The sequence below is a fragment of the Coregonus lavaretus genome, assembly GCF_964263955.1.
Source record: "Coregonus lavaretus genome assembly, chromosome: 22".
Taxonomy (NCBI): domain Eukaryota; kingdom Metazoa; phylum Chordata; class Actinopteri; order Salmoniformes; family Salmonidae; genus Coregonus; species Coregonus lavaretus.
In genome coordinates, this window is record NC_140009.1 from 14929824 (window position 1) to 14945652 (window position 15829).

At 43.8% G+C, this 15829-nt stretch overlaps 1 protein-coding gene across 1 annotated transcript in view; it reads right to left on the bottom strand.

Moving 5' to 3' along the window:
• Positions 1-2504: 2504 nt before the first annotated feature.
• LOC311149754 (protein bicaudal D homolog 2-like) overlaps positions 2505-15829 on the bottom strand; it is a 73806-nt gene continuing 60481 nt past the window's right edge. The window contains exons 9-10 of the mRNA XM_084186971.1: positions 15388-15539; positions 2505-8667 (exon numbers count right to left, since the gene is read on the bottom strand). Of these exons, the coding sequence (XP_084043097.1) occupies positions 8304-8667; positions 15388-15539 (516 nt within the window). The 3' untranslated portion in view covers positions 2505-8303. The remainder of the gene's footprint in view (positions 8668-15387; positions 15540-15829) is intronic.

Genomic DNA, 15829 nt, shown 5'->3' on the forward strand with positions numbered 1-15829 from the left:
CAAAGTTGCCACGTGCACAGGTGTTAAACAGTACAGTGGAATTCATACCTTGAGAGGTCTTTCCAACAATGCAGTGATGATAATAATAATGATAATAATATAGATAATAATAGAAAATAGAATAACAAATTAAAGTACGAATAAAAACCACACAAGAACTATGATGAGAGTTAAATAAATGCGAGAATGCAGGTATATACAGGTCAGTGCCAGAACCTTATTCAATGTACAGGGGTACTGGAGTGGTTGAGGTGGGTTTATACATATCAAGTGACTGGTAATAGGATATACACTGAGTGTACAAAACATTAGGAACACCTTCCTAATATTAAGTTGCACCGTCTTTTGCCCTCAGAACAGCTTCAATTCGTTGGGGCATGGACTCTACAAGGTGTCGAAAGCGTTCCACAGGGATGCTGGCACATGTTGACTCCAATGCTTCCCACAGTTGTGTCAAGTTGGCTGGATGTCCTTTGGGTTGTGGACCATTCTTGATACACACGGGAAACTGTCGAGCATGAAAAACCTAGCAGTTTTGCGGTTCTTGACACACTCAAACCGGTGTGCCTGGCACCTACTACCATACCCTGTTCAAAGGCAATTACATATTTTGTCTTGCCCCTTCACCCTGTGAATGGCACACATATACAATCCATGTCTCAATTGTCTGAAGGCTTAACATTTTTTATTTAACCTGTCTCCTCCCCTTCATCTACACTGATTGAAGTGGATTTAACAAGTGACATCAATAAGGGTTCATAGCTTTCACCTGGATTCACCTGCTCAGTCTATGTCATGGAAAGACATGTTTTGTACACTCAGTGTACATGTAAACAGGGCTTAAAAGTGAATGGTAGCATAAATATTTAAATACTTATGGTAATATACTAATGTTAATATATACATGTAAACAGGAGTAATAGTGACTAGTATCATGATAAATAGATAGATACTAATGGTTATGGTAATCAGTAATCAATGGACAACAATGTAATGGAGTAATACATCTAATCAATAATCATTTTAGCAGCAGTAGATTGAGTAGAGGCCTGTGGATGGGCATAGAGTCAGTGTGGATAGTCTGTTGGAGAGGGAGAGCAGTAGTTGTTAACCGTTTAACAGTCCTATGGCGAAGGGATAGACGCTGTTTAGGAGTCTGTTTGTCTGAGCCTTGAAGCACCGGTACTGCCTGCCGGACCGGAGCATGGAGAACACCGGTACTGCCTGCCGGACCGGAGCATGGAGAACAGTCCGGTGGCTCGAGTCTTTGGCAATTTTTCGGTCATTTCTCAGACACCGCCTGGCATGTACGTCCTGGATGGCTGGGAGCTCGCCCCCAGTGATCCGCCTGCCGTCCACACCATCCTCTATAGGGACTTCCAGACGGTGCAGTTGCCATACCAGACAGGGATACAACCAGTCCGAATGCTCTCAATGGTACAGCTGTAAAAGTTCCTGAGGATCTGAGGGGCCATGCCAAATAATTTCAGCCTCCTGAGGGAGAAGAGGCGCTGCTGTGCCTTCTTCACGACAGTTCTGGTGTGAGAAGACCATGATAAGTCCTCAGTGATGTGGACACCGATGAACTTGAAGCTCTTGACCCTCTCCACTGCAGCCCCGTCGATGTGGATGGGGGTGTGCACCCGCCCATTTCCTGTAGTCCACGATCAGCTCCTTGGTCTTGCTGACATTGATGGAGAGGTTGATGTCCTGGCACCACACTGCCAGTTCTCTGACCTCCTCCATGTAGGCTGTCTCATCGCCGGTGGTTATCAGGCCTACCACCGTTGTGTCGTCAGCAAACTTGATGATAGAGTTGGAGTCATGCGTGGCCAGATATTGTGTATCTGTGTATGTATTTTGTCTAAATTCTTATTTCTGAAAATAAATAGAGCTCTACATATTCTTGCCATATAAAACCTACCATATGTGGTATAAAACTGTTGCATGATCGGACAAACAGGGCAAGTCTTTATGGCTCATGGAAACTGGTCCTAATGGAGCATGGACAGGAAGTGGCTGGGTATTGAGAGGTCAAGAGTCACAGGGTTCGTTTGTATGTGGGAGTGTCCTTAATACACAGCAGAAAAATAATGGATAAGAAGGACAGAAAAATTAAGGAAATTAAGAAAGAGAGGGATAGATTTATCTAGAGAGTAAAATAGAAAGAAAGAGGGGGGAGAGGTAGAAGACAGAAAAAAAGATGGGAAATGAGAGGAAGAAGAGGGAAGACAAAGGGTGAGTGCAGGGAAAGAGGGAAAAGAGGGGGAGCCAGACGGAAGGTGGGGGTGGAAGTGTTTTGTGCATAGTGTGAAATGTGATAATGTCATGGAGACTTTACAGACAGCTGGGAAGTCCCCTCTCAGTTATCCCCCACCCCTTGCTTCCCAGCTGGGAATCTTCTGGAGAAAAATAAGCCTGCAGCATCAGACTGGCTCCACAGTTAACTGTTCATTTACTTAGAGTGGGAGAGTTTGGAATGAAAATACACACAGGACACTGTGTCTTTTCAGTCACATTTATTGATTTTAGCCAGTATGACTACCTTTACACAGACATACCACCTCTCTATAGGAAAACAAAACAACACTTTCATAGGATTAGTTCAGCAGTATTACATTAGACTAAACTCAGTTTTTTCATAATTTAATTTTTTCACTTTTTCAACTCTCAACATCTTCAAAGTTATAGGTTTGTTTTCGATTCTGTGTAAAGGTTCCCATGACTGATGAGCATGCATATGACATTAAGTTGTAATCAATATGCCACTAATCATAATGCACATTATTGATAAGAATACCGTACTGCATGACAACTCAAATAAATACCAACATACCGATGAAGTCGTTATTTCATATAAAGGTATCAAACTCTCAATATGGATCAATACTGAAACCCAATATGACAATATAAAGTTTACACGGCTAGTGTAATATCACAATGCTATCGCTTCCAGCAAACAGAAAACGTGTATTTTCTTTGTAAAACAACATTTAAATTGCACTTTATTTTCTTATTTTGTTTTTGCTTCCCAACCGTATTGATAACTTTTTACGCCTCAACAAACAAGCATTGGCTATAATGGCACGATTCAAGCTTGTTGATGCAAAATCTGTTTTCTGTTTCCTGAAATCACAACACTTTAATAAGATGTAAAAAAAAGATTCGAGAATACAAAATAAAATACAAACTTAAAATGGACAAACAAAAGAGGAAATGCACTCTCTGCACATTTGCCAACAATACTATTGATAGCACATTACCTTAACCAGACAAAGTTAGAGATCACCTAGATGTTTCCAATAGTACACTGATCTGCCCAAAACACAGCAGTTGTGTTTGGAACATTTTGTTCAATAGGAGGCCAAAGGGATATATTTTGGTTCCCAAAGTTTGATAAAAAAGCAACCTTTTCTCAATACCCCTGAATTTTCTGTTAGGATCACTGACCTGCAGAATTCAATACAATATCAGTTGAATTGAGCTAATTTCCAAACTATCATCTCACCCCTGCAAAAAGGGCTCATCTTTGCATTTATTGCTCCTCACAAAGTAGTTTTAAACCCAAACCTCCTCACCTATAAAACTAACAAAAAATACTAGTCTACGATTCTCCCTTGAAACAATGAAAGGCACGACTGGTCAGAACGAAGAACAAAACAGACCCAAAACAAAACCCGGGCAGTGCTAGGATAGAAAGCCACGGCCCCAAACGATACCTTTCTCACTGATGTACGGCTTGTTTTTCTTTCTGATTCTTGATTCTTTTCAAACCTAAATGATGTACCAAGATTTGGCACGATAAACAAAGAGAGAATGAAACAATTCCAATTTGGAATTTAATCGTTGCACTTGCAGAGAATTCTGTGAGCCAGTGATCCCTTATCAGTGTGACACCCTGGTAAGAAGCTGGGAAAACCTAAATCATTTTGTCACTCCATTTCTTCCCCAAATAACTTCTTACCATTTTTGGAATCAGAGTGTCGTCAAGTTTCTCCGCGTTATCTTTGAACTATTCCTAGGAATAATAAATACATGAAAACCCCAGAATTAGCTCACCCTGGATTTTGTTTAGAACATGGCAGCAGAACATACATAAAATCAGACCGACAGCATAATAATAATAATAATAATAATATGATGATGAGACATAACAATAAAAGGATGGTTATTCAGTTGGATAAATTCTCAGAATCTTAATAGTAGGACTCTGGTTTGCGGTGTGACTTTAGGAGAGTAAATGGTCTCTGTGGATGGTACAAAGAGACAACATATAGGAGGAAATATATTCCTATTCATATATGTGTATACTTGACTAAATAACTCACAAACCATAGCACTAAACCTTTCCTAGGTTAATAATATAAAGTTATAATCCTATAATAAAAGTGCACAGGTTAAAGAAAACAAAAAAACTAAAAAGATCAAACCAGACAAAACTGTTTGTTGATTTACATTGAGGAAAGATCCCGGTTCCCCTGGCTTCTCATGGGAGGGATAACTCAGCCAATCACAAACTCTGATCATAATTTCACTAGGAGGGCAGAGTTCACTGTACTTGTGAGCATCGGCTTCCGGCAGCAGCACTAGGAAATGTGAAATACCTATAGACGCCATAGAGGACATATAGCTCATGCTATATAGTGAGTTAAAGGGCCACTTGTATGAATATTTCATATTCATATAAGAGATTTTATTTGGTATTTTTAGTCTTGAAGTGGGTTTTATAATTTCGGCCTCTTGGGCTAGCTGTTTTTGGCACACTGAATGTGACGTCGGCAGTGTTAGAGGATACTGTGTTGGAGGATCCTCATCCGGGCAGAATTAAATTACTGCAAAACGAAGAAACAAAGAAATCCTCAAAATTAGTATTATTGGTCAATTTAGATGTTAACTTGGTCAGCAATGATGCCATTCCAATCAAAAACACTAAATAAGAAAGAGTAAAAAGATGAACGCCGAAGCTCCAGTTAGTTATAGTAGCTACTAACTACAGGTAGGTGCAAACTGGGTTAGTTGTCTTGAAGCAGACTGTCATATCAACACCATGTCAATATGTTTCAGAGGAGCTGATGTAAAAGCGCTACTGCATGAGGAAGACCATGCAAGTGCAAGAAGCCGATGATCTCACAAGTACTATGACCTTTGACACATGCAGGCATTCAACCAATCAGAAATAAAATTAAGAGTGTGTGAGAGAACTCAAAGTTGAAGTGGGCAGAGCCTGCAGACAGAGGTAGGAGGAGCTTATTCTGGTGGCATTCTATTGATGACACCAGATAAACGGACATTGATTTCAAACTAGACCTAGAGAACTATGGGGGATCTCTCTAGCCACAATCACATCCTGGATTATTAAATATATCTATTGCTCAGTGAATCCAAAGAGCCAAAACAAGGGAAGGGGGATAGAGGGTCAACTAATTTGAATCAATGTCCACTGGTAAGATACCACATTTAGAGACAAAGTAGTTAAAGAAAAACCTCATATAAAAACATTTGTCATTTTTTTAAATCACCAGGGGTTTAGAGCATCTCCCTCAGAAAACCCTGGAACCCATTTCTCCAAACATAGTATCAAAATCATGATCAGCATTGTTTAAACACTAGTATTACTCCTCTGTCCTCTCCCAGTCTCTACACTCAGCGCAAACTGATATAAACAAAGTGTGACTCTATCGCTGTCGCTTAAGTGGAACAATAACAGAAGAGTGATTTTCCCTCCGTGGAGGTGTTTGTCTGATGTGAGCGATAGCACAGTCTCCATACTGTGTGATGTGTCTAAAGGCCTCGTAGGGCAGCGCAGCACATACTCAACTCAAGCAGGGTTGGGGATGTCCCTCGTTCTGAGGAACCAAAGCTCTCCCTCTCTATATCAGAGAGAGGGGGCCTAGGAGGATCCTAGAAGATTTGAACCTGATTACGATCATATAATTAAGAATATATAGTTTTATATAGGTTACTGGTAGAAAAAGCATAATTTGATTAATCTTCAAGGATTTCCTTGCATCAACCCTGCTTTTAGCATCATAAAGCTAACAATGTGTGGTTATGTACTACATGGATTTATTTAACACAAGCCCCACATTCATTTTTTAAAATCTGCCTGGCACAAGCTTGCAAGGGTTAAAGCTTTTTTGGGATAATGAAGAAGTATATTGGTTTGTCCTCTCGCATACAAACAGCATCTCAGAAATGAACTACCCTCCATTTGCAATATATTTAGAAAACAACATACACACACACACACACACACACACACACACACAGTCTTGTACAGCTAACCTTGTGGGGACACACAATTCAGTCCCATTCAAAATCAAATTTTACCCAACCCTTAACCCTAAACCTAACCCTAACCCTAACCCGTACTCTTACCCTAACTTTAACCCTAGCTCTTAACCCTAAAACTAACCCTAGCTCCTAACCCTTAATGTAATTCTAACCCTAACACTAATTCTAACCGTAACCCTAAAAATAGCATTTTACCTTTTGGGGACTAACAAAATGTCCCCAGTTGGTCCAATTTTTGTTTGTTTACTATTCTTGTGGGGACTTCTGGTCCCCACAAGAATAGTTAAACACGTCCACACACACACACACACACACACACACACACACACACACACACACACACAGAGGCAGGGTTCAGAACACGCATACGCGTGAGGGCATTACCTGACAATATTCAGAGTTTTTTTTCCCACAATCCCCCTCTCTACTTAAAGGGAGAGCGGCGTTTCAGGGCGAGCAAGCTGCTGACAATCTAAAAGAGAGAGAGGGGTTGTCATGACAACCAAGCAACGATACACAGGTTAGAGACATGAGGAGGAGGACAGGGTTTTCAGCCACATAACCACACATAGTTCATTTGAGAGCTCAAAAGGGCCTCCAAAAGAGAGGGAGAGAAGATAGAGGGAGAGAGAGAGATCAGCATTAGGGTGATAGACACAAAGACGGGGCTTTACATCGACAGATAGATATAGTTGATATCAAGTGTTTGAGTCGACAGGCACTTTGCCGAGGGTTGTCGGTTTTGTTTGCAGAATTATGATCCGGATCTGGGTGCCATTGATTGTTGTGCTCTTTTAGGATATTTTCTGTTACAAAAATCACCATCAATCAAAACTATATTGTATCTGTTCACAGTTATTTGATCATTTTCTAATAGAAGTTAGAACCTGAGGCACCTATTCTGAAGTGCACTTAATTTAGGTGTAGAGACCGTTTTGTCTTGCTTTCGTTCTCTAGTAATATGGCTCTGAAAGAACACCAATATGACATATACTGGGTCACATGGAATAGCCCTCCGTTTGTTTCAGCAGACGTTAAATAACTGCTCTGGTTAAAATGTAGAGCCCTGTAGTACATAGCTTGTGCTGTGCCACACACCTTTTTACATAGACAAACTGTTAAAAGCTCAGTAGCATTCTCAGCTGCAATGCCATGCAATTGGCCTGAATGAATCTACCGTGTTGGTGTACTAGCATCACAGCTTAAAGGATCCTGAAATTAAACACCTGTGGTCTTAGGTGCTCCTTTACCACCCACCTCCAACATCACTAATCATCAGCCAACCCGCTTCGAGAGTTTTAAAATTCAGTTAGAGAACCCAGCAAATCACACTGGACTCCCCTAGCAACAGCAGGGGGAGTTTGCATATTATTTTGTTTCATTCGTTTATGTAAACATTAAAGAGTGACCTGATTGGTCAGCGGGTTGCTGGGGCTGGCTCAGTCCTGGGGGGCCAGGAGAGAGAGGAGGTTGGGGGGCTTTATCGAAGGAGCACCAATGCCAACAGACAAGCAACACGAGGAGAGGACGTCAACTTCAGTCACATGAACCCGTAAAGTGACGCCCTCTTCCCAAGTCCCCACCCCCCAAACGCATTACCGTTACCAGGCAACACACTCAGGGGGGTCAGAACACACAAAGCACAAAAGCTGCCACCTTTTACATCATCATAAGTACAGCACCCCATAATATCCACAGAAGCCCAACGGCGGCTGGTTGAGACCCTATCCACATGCCATAAATTATGTCTATAACAGTCCCAAACTTCTAGTGCACACTGTACGTCTGCATTCCCCTAAGCGTTTACACTAGCAGGCGTGAGCGGCCAAACGTGGCCATGGGCATACGTATGTACTGTAGGTTAGACACACACCAGGCCCTATGAGGCTGCAGGCTGGGCAGGCAGGGAGCTAAGCGAGCGTAGTGGGGCTCTTTAACATGAATGCAGGGGAGAGCCTCGGGCTCCTCCCCTCTGTACACAGCAGTCCCGTGCTGACAACGCAGCCGCTTCAGTCGCAGTAGATCTTGTACTTCTCGCTGCAGAAGACCACGGGGCCTCCACGGATGCCGTTGGGCATGCCGTTGGGCTCGTTGGGGCGGCCGATGCCGGCACAGGTGAGGCTGTGACTTACGCGGGGGTTGTTGGCGGTGTTGGTCTGGCCGTTGGTGGTTCTGCCGTTAGTGGTTCTGGCTTTTGGTTTGCCTCCGCGGCGGGTCTGCTCGGTGTCAAACTCCAGGTCCTCCAGGCGCTGGGTCAGGGCCAGCTTCTGCTGAATGGCCATACGGAGCAGGGAGTTCAGGGTCTTCTTCTCATCCTCCGCCGCAGACAGCTGTCTCTGCATCTCATCCAGTTGAGTCACATACTCATCACAGCTACAGGAGAGAAGGAGGGAGAGGGAGAGAGAGAGAGAGAGATATAGTGAGAGATACAGAGATAGGGAGAGAGAGGATGGAGGGAGAGAGTCGGATAGGAGGAGAAAGAGGGATAGGAAGGGAGAGAGAGAGAGAGAGAGAGAGAGAGTGAGAGAGAGGGAAACAGGGTAGAGAGAGGGGGATGGAGGGAGAGTGAGAGAGGGATGGAAGGAGAGAGAGAGATAGGGAGAGAGAGAGAGATCACATTAGAATCAGGCATTTGTCTCCAAAGTAAGTGATATTCCAGTCTTTGAATTTGAAGGACACCAGAGATGACAATTGCTACATTTTCACTGGCCATCCAGTAGGTGGCAGTAGCAACCTGCATTGTTAACAGCCAAAGGTACAGTGACACAGTGACTGTGGTCTGTATGGTTCGCTACCATTGGTAAAGGTCTGGCTCTCCATTCAGACTGTTCATATTGTCTGTGGCCATTTCTGAAGGATTTTACTGCCCTTTGCACCCTCTGAAAACCAATGCAAGAAACACGTATTGACATATATTAATCTTGACCTTTGACCTACGTCCCCAGTGCCTGTCTTCACCACCAGCTAGAGACCTTGAGGTGTCTATCAGAGCCTTGAAGGCACTCTACCATTTCACCAGACTATCTCTCCATCTCCCCCAGCACCTGAACTGTCATCATCCTGTAAAACAACAGGATCTCATTTCACCCCCACAAGATTCACTCAAGTGTTGCACTGGTACACTAGAGAATGTAGAGATGTATTTACTATTCACATTCCCCCCCTTCCCCCCTTAACCAAACGGTACACTCTTCATCCCAAGGCCCAGCTACACATTAATCACTTTGTACTGCTAATATCCAAACACAGTATGCTAATATATGCAGAGTTTATTAGCTTAACATACAGCCCATTTGAATGTGTCCCAGGTTTTCATGTGGGCTATGCTGATGAGGACTAAAAACCCTATGGGTGTGATTAACATTCATTCTGAATGCAGCTCTACCGTGGGCCTCAGTCTGTCTGTCTGCATGACAATATGAGTCAGAGCACGGAGTGAGTTAATAATAGGTCACACACAAAGGGGGAAAGCTTTAACCCAGGGGACGGCTCCAAGATCCCTCCTGCATCACCTTGGGAGTGGGCTAAGGGAGAGAGAGAAGACGAGAGAGGTACAAGTCTCGAGGAGATACTTCTGAGTTCACAGATCTAGATTTACTGTCCTCTCGCTATCTCTTATATTAATCTGTCTTCACCTTTTCTCTAGCATCTATGTAATATAACATACAGTCTAAACTCTGCCTCTCACATTAGTGTGAAATACCTCAAGATATTAACTACTCTTTCGCCTTTCTCTCCCTCGCTCTTTCTATCTCTTCATTAGTTTCACTGTGCTGTGAAGCTAAACCTACCCGTTCTATACCCTTGTGATCTGGTGTGTGTGAATGTGTGTGTGTTATGGCCAGGCAGGTGCGAAAAACTAGGTCATGCTGCCCGGAATGTAGAGGCAGGGGTTCATATCACTGTCTTTCATCTGCTACACCCCTCCTCTCTCATTATTAATCATTATGCCATTTTCTCTTTCACTCTCTCTCCTTTCCCTGCATCCTCATATTAAATCTCTCCATCATCTCCTTCCCTCCCTCCCTCCCTCCCTCCTTCTTTCAAGTATCTCTTTATCATCCTTCCTCCATCCTTCCTTCATGTATCTCTTTATCATCCTTCCTCCATCCTTTCTCTTGTTTTCCTCTTCTCTCCCTCCCTCCATCTTTCTCTAGCCTTCCATCAAACTCCTCTATTCTAGCTTGACATTCCCCAGTAATGATGTTAGCCACACCTCTGCAGAGATATCTGCGTCCTACCTTCCCCTCCAGCTGTCCTTTAGCCTAACCCACATTGGCACCAAACAAATGGCATCTCAAAGCACTCCCTCAATCCTGCCTGCAGGGCTCCACACATTCTGCAATTAGAACACTCCCTGGCACTGAATTATATCAAAGGAATTACTGACTCTGAATCTAAACCGTGGGACAAAAAACACTGCCTGTTCTATCTGGTGGATTGGAATGTTTTCCTCTACACTTCCAAGTGTCAATAACAATCTATAAAACAACAACACGACAACTATGTTGCTGAGGTCTGTTGTGGTTCTTACCATTGCCCCAATCAATGGCTGAAAGCCTCTTCTTATTGCTCACATAAGAACTCATTATGTAATTGAGTCTCTCACTATTGGCCCGTTGAGGTGTTGTGTTATTGCTCCTGTGATGTGTACCCTCTCTTCCCCCACATACACAAACATAGTCCCCGTTTGCAGTCTGATTCCCACTGGGACACACACCCAGACAATGGGGATCAGTGCAGCTTCATTTGACCCAGTGTGAGATGGCGAATGGGGGGGGGGGGTCCCAGGAGTCGCAGTGCACTTTAAGACGGACCAGCCATGCTGGGGGGAGGGTGTAAGAGGGCGTGGGTTTTCCCGGGAAAAAATACAGGGTTCCATTCTGGGGATGAGGGGTTACAATGGGGCTATTCTTGGCCTGATAGAGAGGGGCCCTGGGTGTCTGGGGGGCGGCTGGCCCTTTGTAGAACAACAGTCTCCACATTCAGAGTAGTGAGGAACAGAGACCCCACGTCTCAGATGATCTACAGTAGCCAGGGGTCACGAAACACACATAGGCTCACTGCACACACACATATGCTCAGAGTATACATAATGTGCACAGCATATACCCATATCCACACCCACACACGCATGCGCTTACTGAAATATGACGACGCGTTCATAGGGAGGGTATGGACTACACAGACAGGCGCATACGCCCTAAACATACCGACATATGCATGCAGGCACACAGCACTACAGCACATTTGTTTGTCACATGGACTGTGTACTCAGACCCACACACTCCCTTCAACTGTTCTCTGGCTATGTGGGAACAGCACTGGTCATGGTGGAGGATGAGAAAGAGGACTCAGGAGGGAGGAGGGGGGAGAGAAAGAAGGAATAACATAACCAACAATGAAAGTAATAACAACATGGAAATCAGAGGAAGACAAATATACTCTGAACAAAAATATAAACACAACATGCAACAATTTCAAAGATTTTACTGAGTTACAGTTCATATAAACAAATAAATTAGGTCCTAATCTATGGATTTTACATGACTGGGCAGGGGCGCAACCATGGGTGGGCCTGGGAGGGCATAGGCCCACCCACTTGGAAGCCAGGTCCACCCACTGGGGAGCCAGGCCCAGCCAATCAGAATGAGTTTTTCCCCACAAAAGGGCTTTATTACAGACAGAAATACTCCTCAGTTTCATCAGCTGTCCGGGTGGTTGGTCTCAGACGATCCTGCAGGTGATAAAGCCGGATGTGGAGGTCCTGGGCTGGCGTGGTCTGCGGTTGTGAGGCCGGTTGGACGTACTGCCAAATTCTCTAAAACGACGTTGGAGGCGGCTTATGGTAGACAAATTAACTTTAAATTATCTGGCAACAGCTCTGGTGGACATCCCTGCAGTCAGCATGCCAATTGCACACTCCCTCAAAACTTTAGACATCTGTGGCATTGTGTTGTGTAACAAAACTGCACATTTTAGAGTGGCCTTTTATTGTCCCCAGTTCAAGCTTCTTGATATGCCACACCTATCAGGTGGATGGATTATATTGGCAAAGGAGAAAGGCTCACTAACAGGGATGTAAACAAATTTGTGCACAACATTTCAGAGAAATAAGCTTTTTGTGCGTAAGGAAAATATCGGGGATCTTTCATTTCAGGTCATGAAACATGGGACCAACACTTTACATGTAGCTAATTAAAATGCCTTTATTTGTATGGCATGTTCAGTGGAAACCAAGATTAAAAACTCTGATGCGTTTCGGCTGCATGGCCTTCGTCAGGGAGTACCTGTCTTGTCTTGTGTGTATAGAGCTGAGGGCTGCTGAGAGCAGGCATGTCCAGACATGTCTTAGGAATGTAAGAGCCATGATCTTACTGTAAACTGATACCACAGCTGGAGTAAAGCGAGCGCACACACGCACACGCACACACACACATTGGGAGCTTGCATTATACAAAACGGTCACACAAAGACTTGTACATTCATTCAGTCTCACTCTATTCACTCTAACTTCCTCACTCTGAGGCCAAACACTCCAAACTGAGGCAGTCCACTGAAAGTCTCAGAAATCCAAAAATCTACCTTTAACTCGACAGAGTATGTCAAAAATGGAATTACCATGAGAAAGACTCAAATTAAGTCCCTGTAGAGAAGCTGAAATGAAAGACCCCTCCATCCATCTCTCTCTCTCTCTCTCTCTCTCTCTGTAGGATGTTTTGCTGTGAGGATGAAGGACGGATGAGGGCATGGAGGGAAGAAACAGGGGGAGTGTGGGAAACGTGGGTCAGTCACGTCCCTCTGCCTCTTAAAGCTTCTCAAAGAGGCCTCCACCCCTTCTCCTCCTGCCCCACCATCATTCTATAGGGCAAAATTAGCATACCAACACATACAGGCTCCAGCCAGTATACTGACTGGAAACCACCACCAACACCAAGGCTGTACACAGCCCTGAACATACTGATGCCGCGTTCAAAATGGCTCCCTATTCCCTATACTGCACTATATAGGGAATAACAAAAAACGTTACATTAATTATATCTAAGACACATAGCAATCACCATACAAGGTTAAGACTGAGGGGGAGGTTAAGAGCCAATTTTCTGAGGCCCCCAGAGCAGAGCTGAGCAGAGCTGAGCTATGTTATGTTTTGTTTAGTTATCAGCATCTTCAGTCTCTTACAACAGCAAATGAGGACAGGGATGGAGACCAGGGAAATAAACATTTAACATGCCCCTCTCTGCAGCTGCCCTTTTCCACTGTATCATATCGAACACCCTCGTTCTGCTGATAATAGCCACTACCTCTTAACGGCCACTTGGTTTGAAACCCCTGATTGTTCAGTGCCAGCAGAGAGGAAGAGGCGAAGTGAGAGGGTCCAAGTCAAAGTACAGTGATAAGCAGACCGATAAGCAGACCGATAAGTAGACCGCCTGCCTTCCTGCCTTTGGGACAACAACTCCCATTGTTAGGGTGGAGACAAGACCATCTCGTCATTATATACAGTATCTCTGGTGCTAGCTATTCTAAGCACAATGTCAGTTATTTTCTAAATGGTTGCCTCTGAGGTGCTCAGTGAGAGCTGAACTCTTCTTATGTCTTCAGAGGGATGGTTTAACACCTGCATCATCAGACCATCTGGCCCTGCATTGCACCAAATCGTTATGACAACAGAAACACTCATATTTACAGAGGAAGACAGTTTTCTCCACCACGCTAATCGATTAGCTACTGCAGTTATATAGAGTTTCTCAATAACACCAGCTAATGGACTGGTAGTGAAGATATAGCATTACTGTAAAGATGAGGGGTGCTGAGTACACACACTCTGTGGATGGCGCAGCCCTCCCCTCCTCTCTCCTCTACTTTTAGCACAGCATGATATGAGCTTTGCTGTAAGCTGGGGAGTCTTAAAGACAGAGAGAGACTGCCTCAGAATCGCCATCTGGTCCAGGGAGGTTTGCAGGAGAAGATCAGAGCAAAAAAAGTACAAAAATAATGTGCAGTACATTAATATAGTGTACACACGTGTACCGATACTCATAGTCATTGTCACACCCATCCACCCACCAACATAGACCCCCCCCCCCCACCCCAAAAACACACCCACTCCTTCAGGAGGAAGACTACTGTACAGGGAGACTACGTTGAGACTATGTTGAGACTGTAGTACAGGACAGTGTATCTGAGGTAGTAATCCAGTCTAGACTGAGGTAGGGATTATAAGGGAAACCCTTTGGCCTGCTTCTTATGGGAATAGGCAGACTTAACCAGTAAGGGGTTTTAACATAGCCCCTTCATCTGATACACTGGTCAAAAACACTGCTTCTCCATCATAGTAATTATCATACAGATTAGAGATGTGTCCATCGTATGGCCATCCTCCACTGGCCCAGATTCACAGAGAAAAACAATACTCCTATTAAACCTGTCTGATATTAAAAGCATGTTATGGACACGTCGTTACCATATGGTAAATATGGCATGTGCTGTTAAACAGAGATTTAGCTTGTTGTGAGTGTGGTCTTAGGATGGTGTCTCTGTGGTGTTACTGGTAGGTTAACATATTAAAAGTGGCCAGATGTACACCGGGAGTAACAGGTGTTTTGGTCAATCAATCTTTCCATTTAATCTCAAGGCAACAGCTTTTTAATACATGTACATGCTAAATACAGAATATGTATGTAAACAATATACATGTATGTAAACACCATATTGCAATGGTATTGATATTGTCATGCAGTGATATCGTAACTACTCTTGTAATGTAGATAAGAGCTGGTGCTTATCTTTTGGTGTGGTGGGTTTATTTCATGATATGTGTAGGTAAACTAGGTACTTGTCTTGTACTGTAGCAAACATAAAGCATACATACAGTCTCAAACCTGATCTCATGTGCACAGATTCATCTGTTACCATTGTATACAGGGAGAGCATATGTAAATGTCTGTTCTTGGAGCATGGTTGACTACTCTCTTACTGTGTGGCCAAGGAGTGTGATAACTTATTTTTAACGTGTGTTTTAAACTAGGAGTGTGATGGTGTGTTCCTAATGTGTTTTAAACAGGAAGTGTGATAGCGTATTCCTCTTACCGTGTGGCGAACATGGCTCGGAGCGAGGAGAAGGTGGCGGCGTCCTCCTTCAGGGCCTTGAGTTCGTTCCTCAGCTTCATCATGGTCTCCGTCACCATGGCCTTCTCGTTCTCATATTTACTCTTCAGGTTGGCCAGCGCCACCTCAGCCGTCTGCAGGGGGGACACACAACACAACAACGAGTCACACCAACTGCAATAGGTCATTTTGAGTCTTTTTCCTGCATATTTATGTCATTATAGTCTGTTTTAGTGCTGTGACCTCTGAAGGTTTTCTTGCACAGCAGTTCATTTGGGAGATGGCTGGATTTAAAGACTACAGGTGTGTCTTTTTACGACAGGCTTTCATCTGAGAGTCTTTCCACAGGTTCAGGAGCTGAGGAACACACACCATCTTCAAAGAGCTGACACCAGCAACTGGACACACACACATTGAGGCTCTG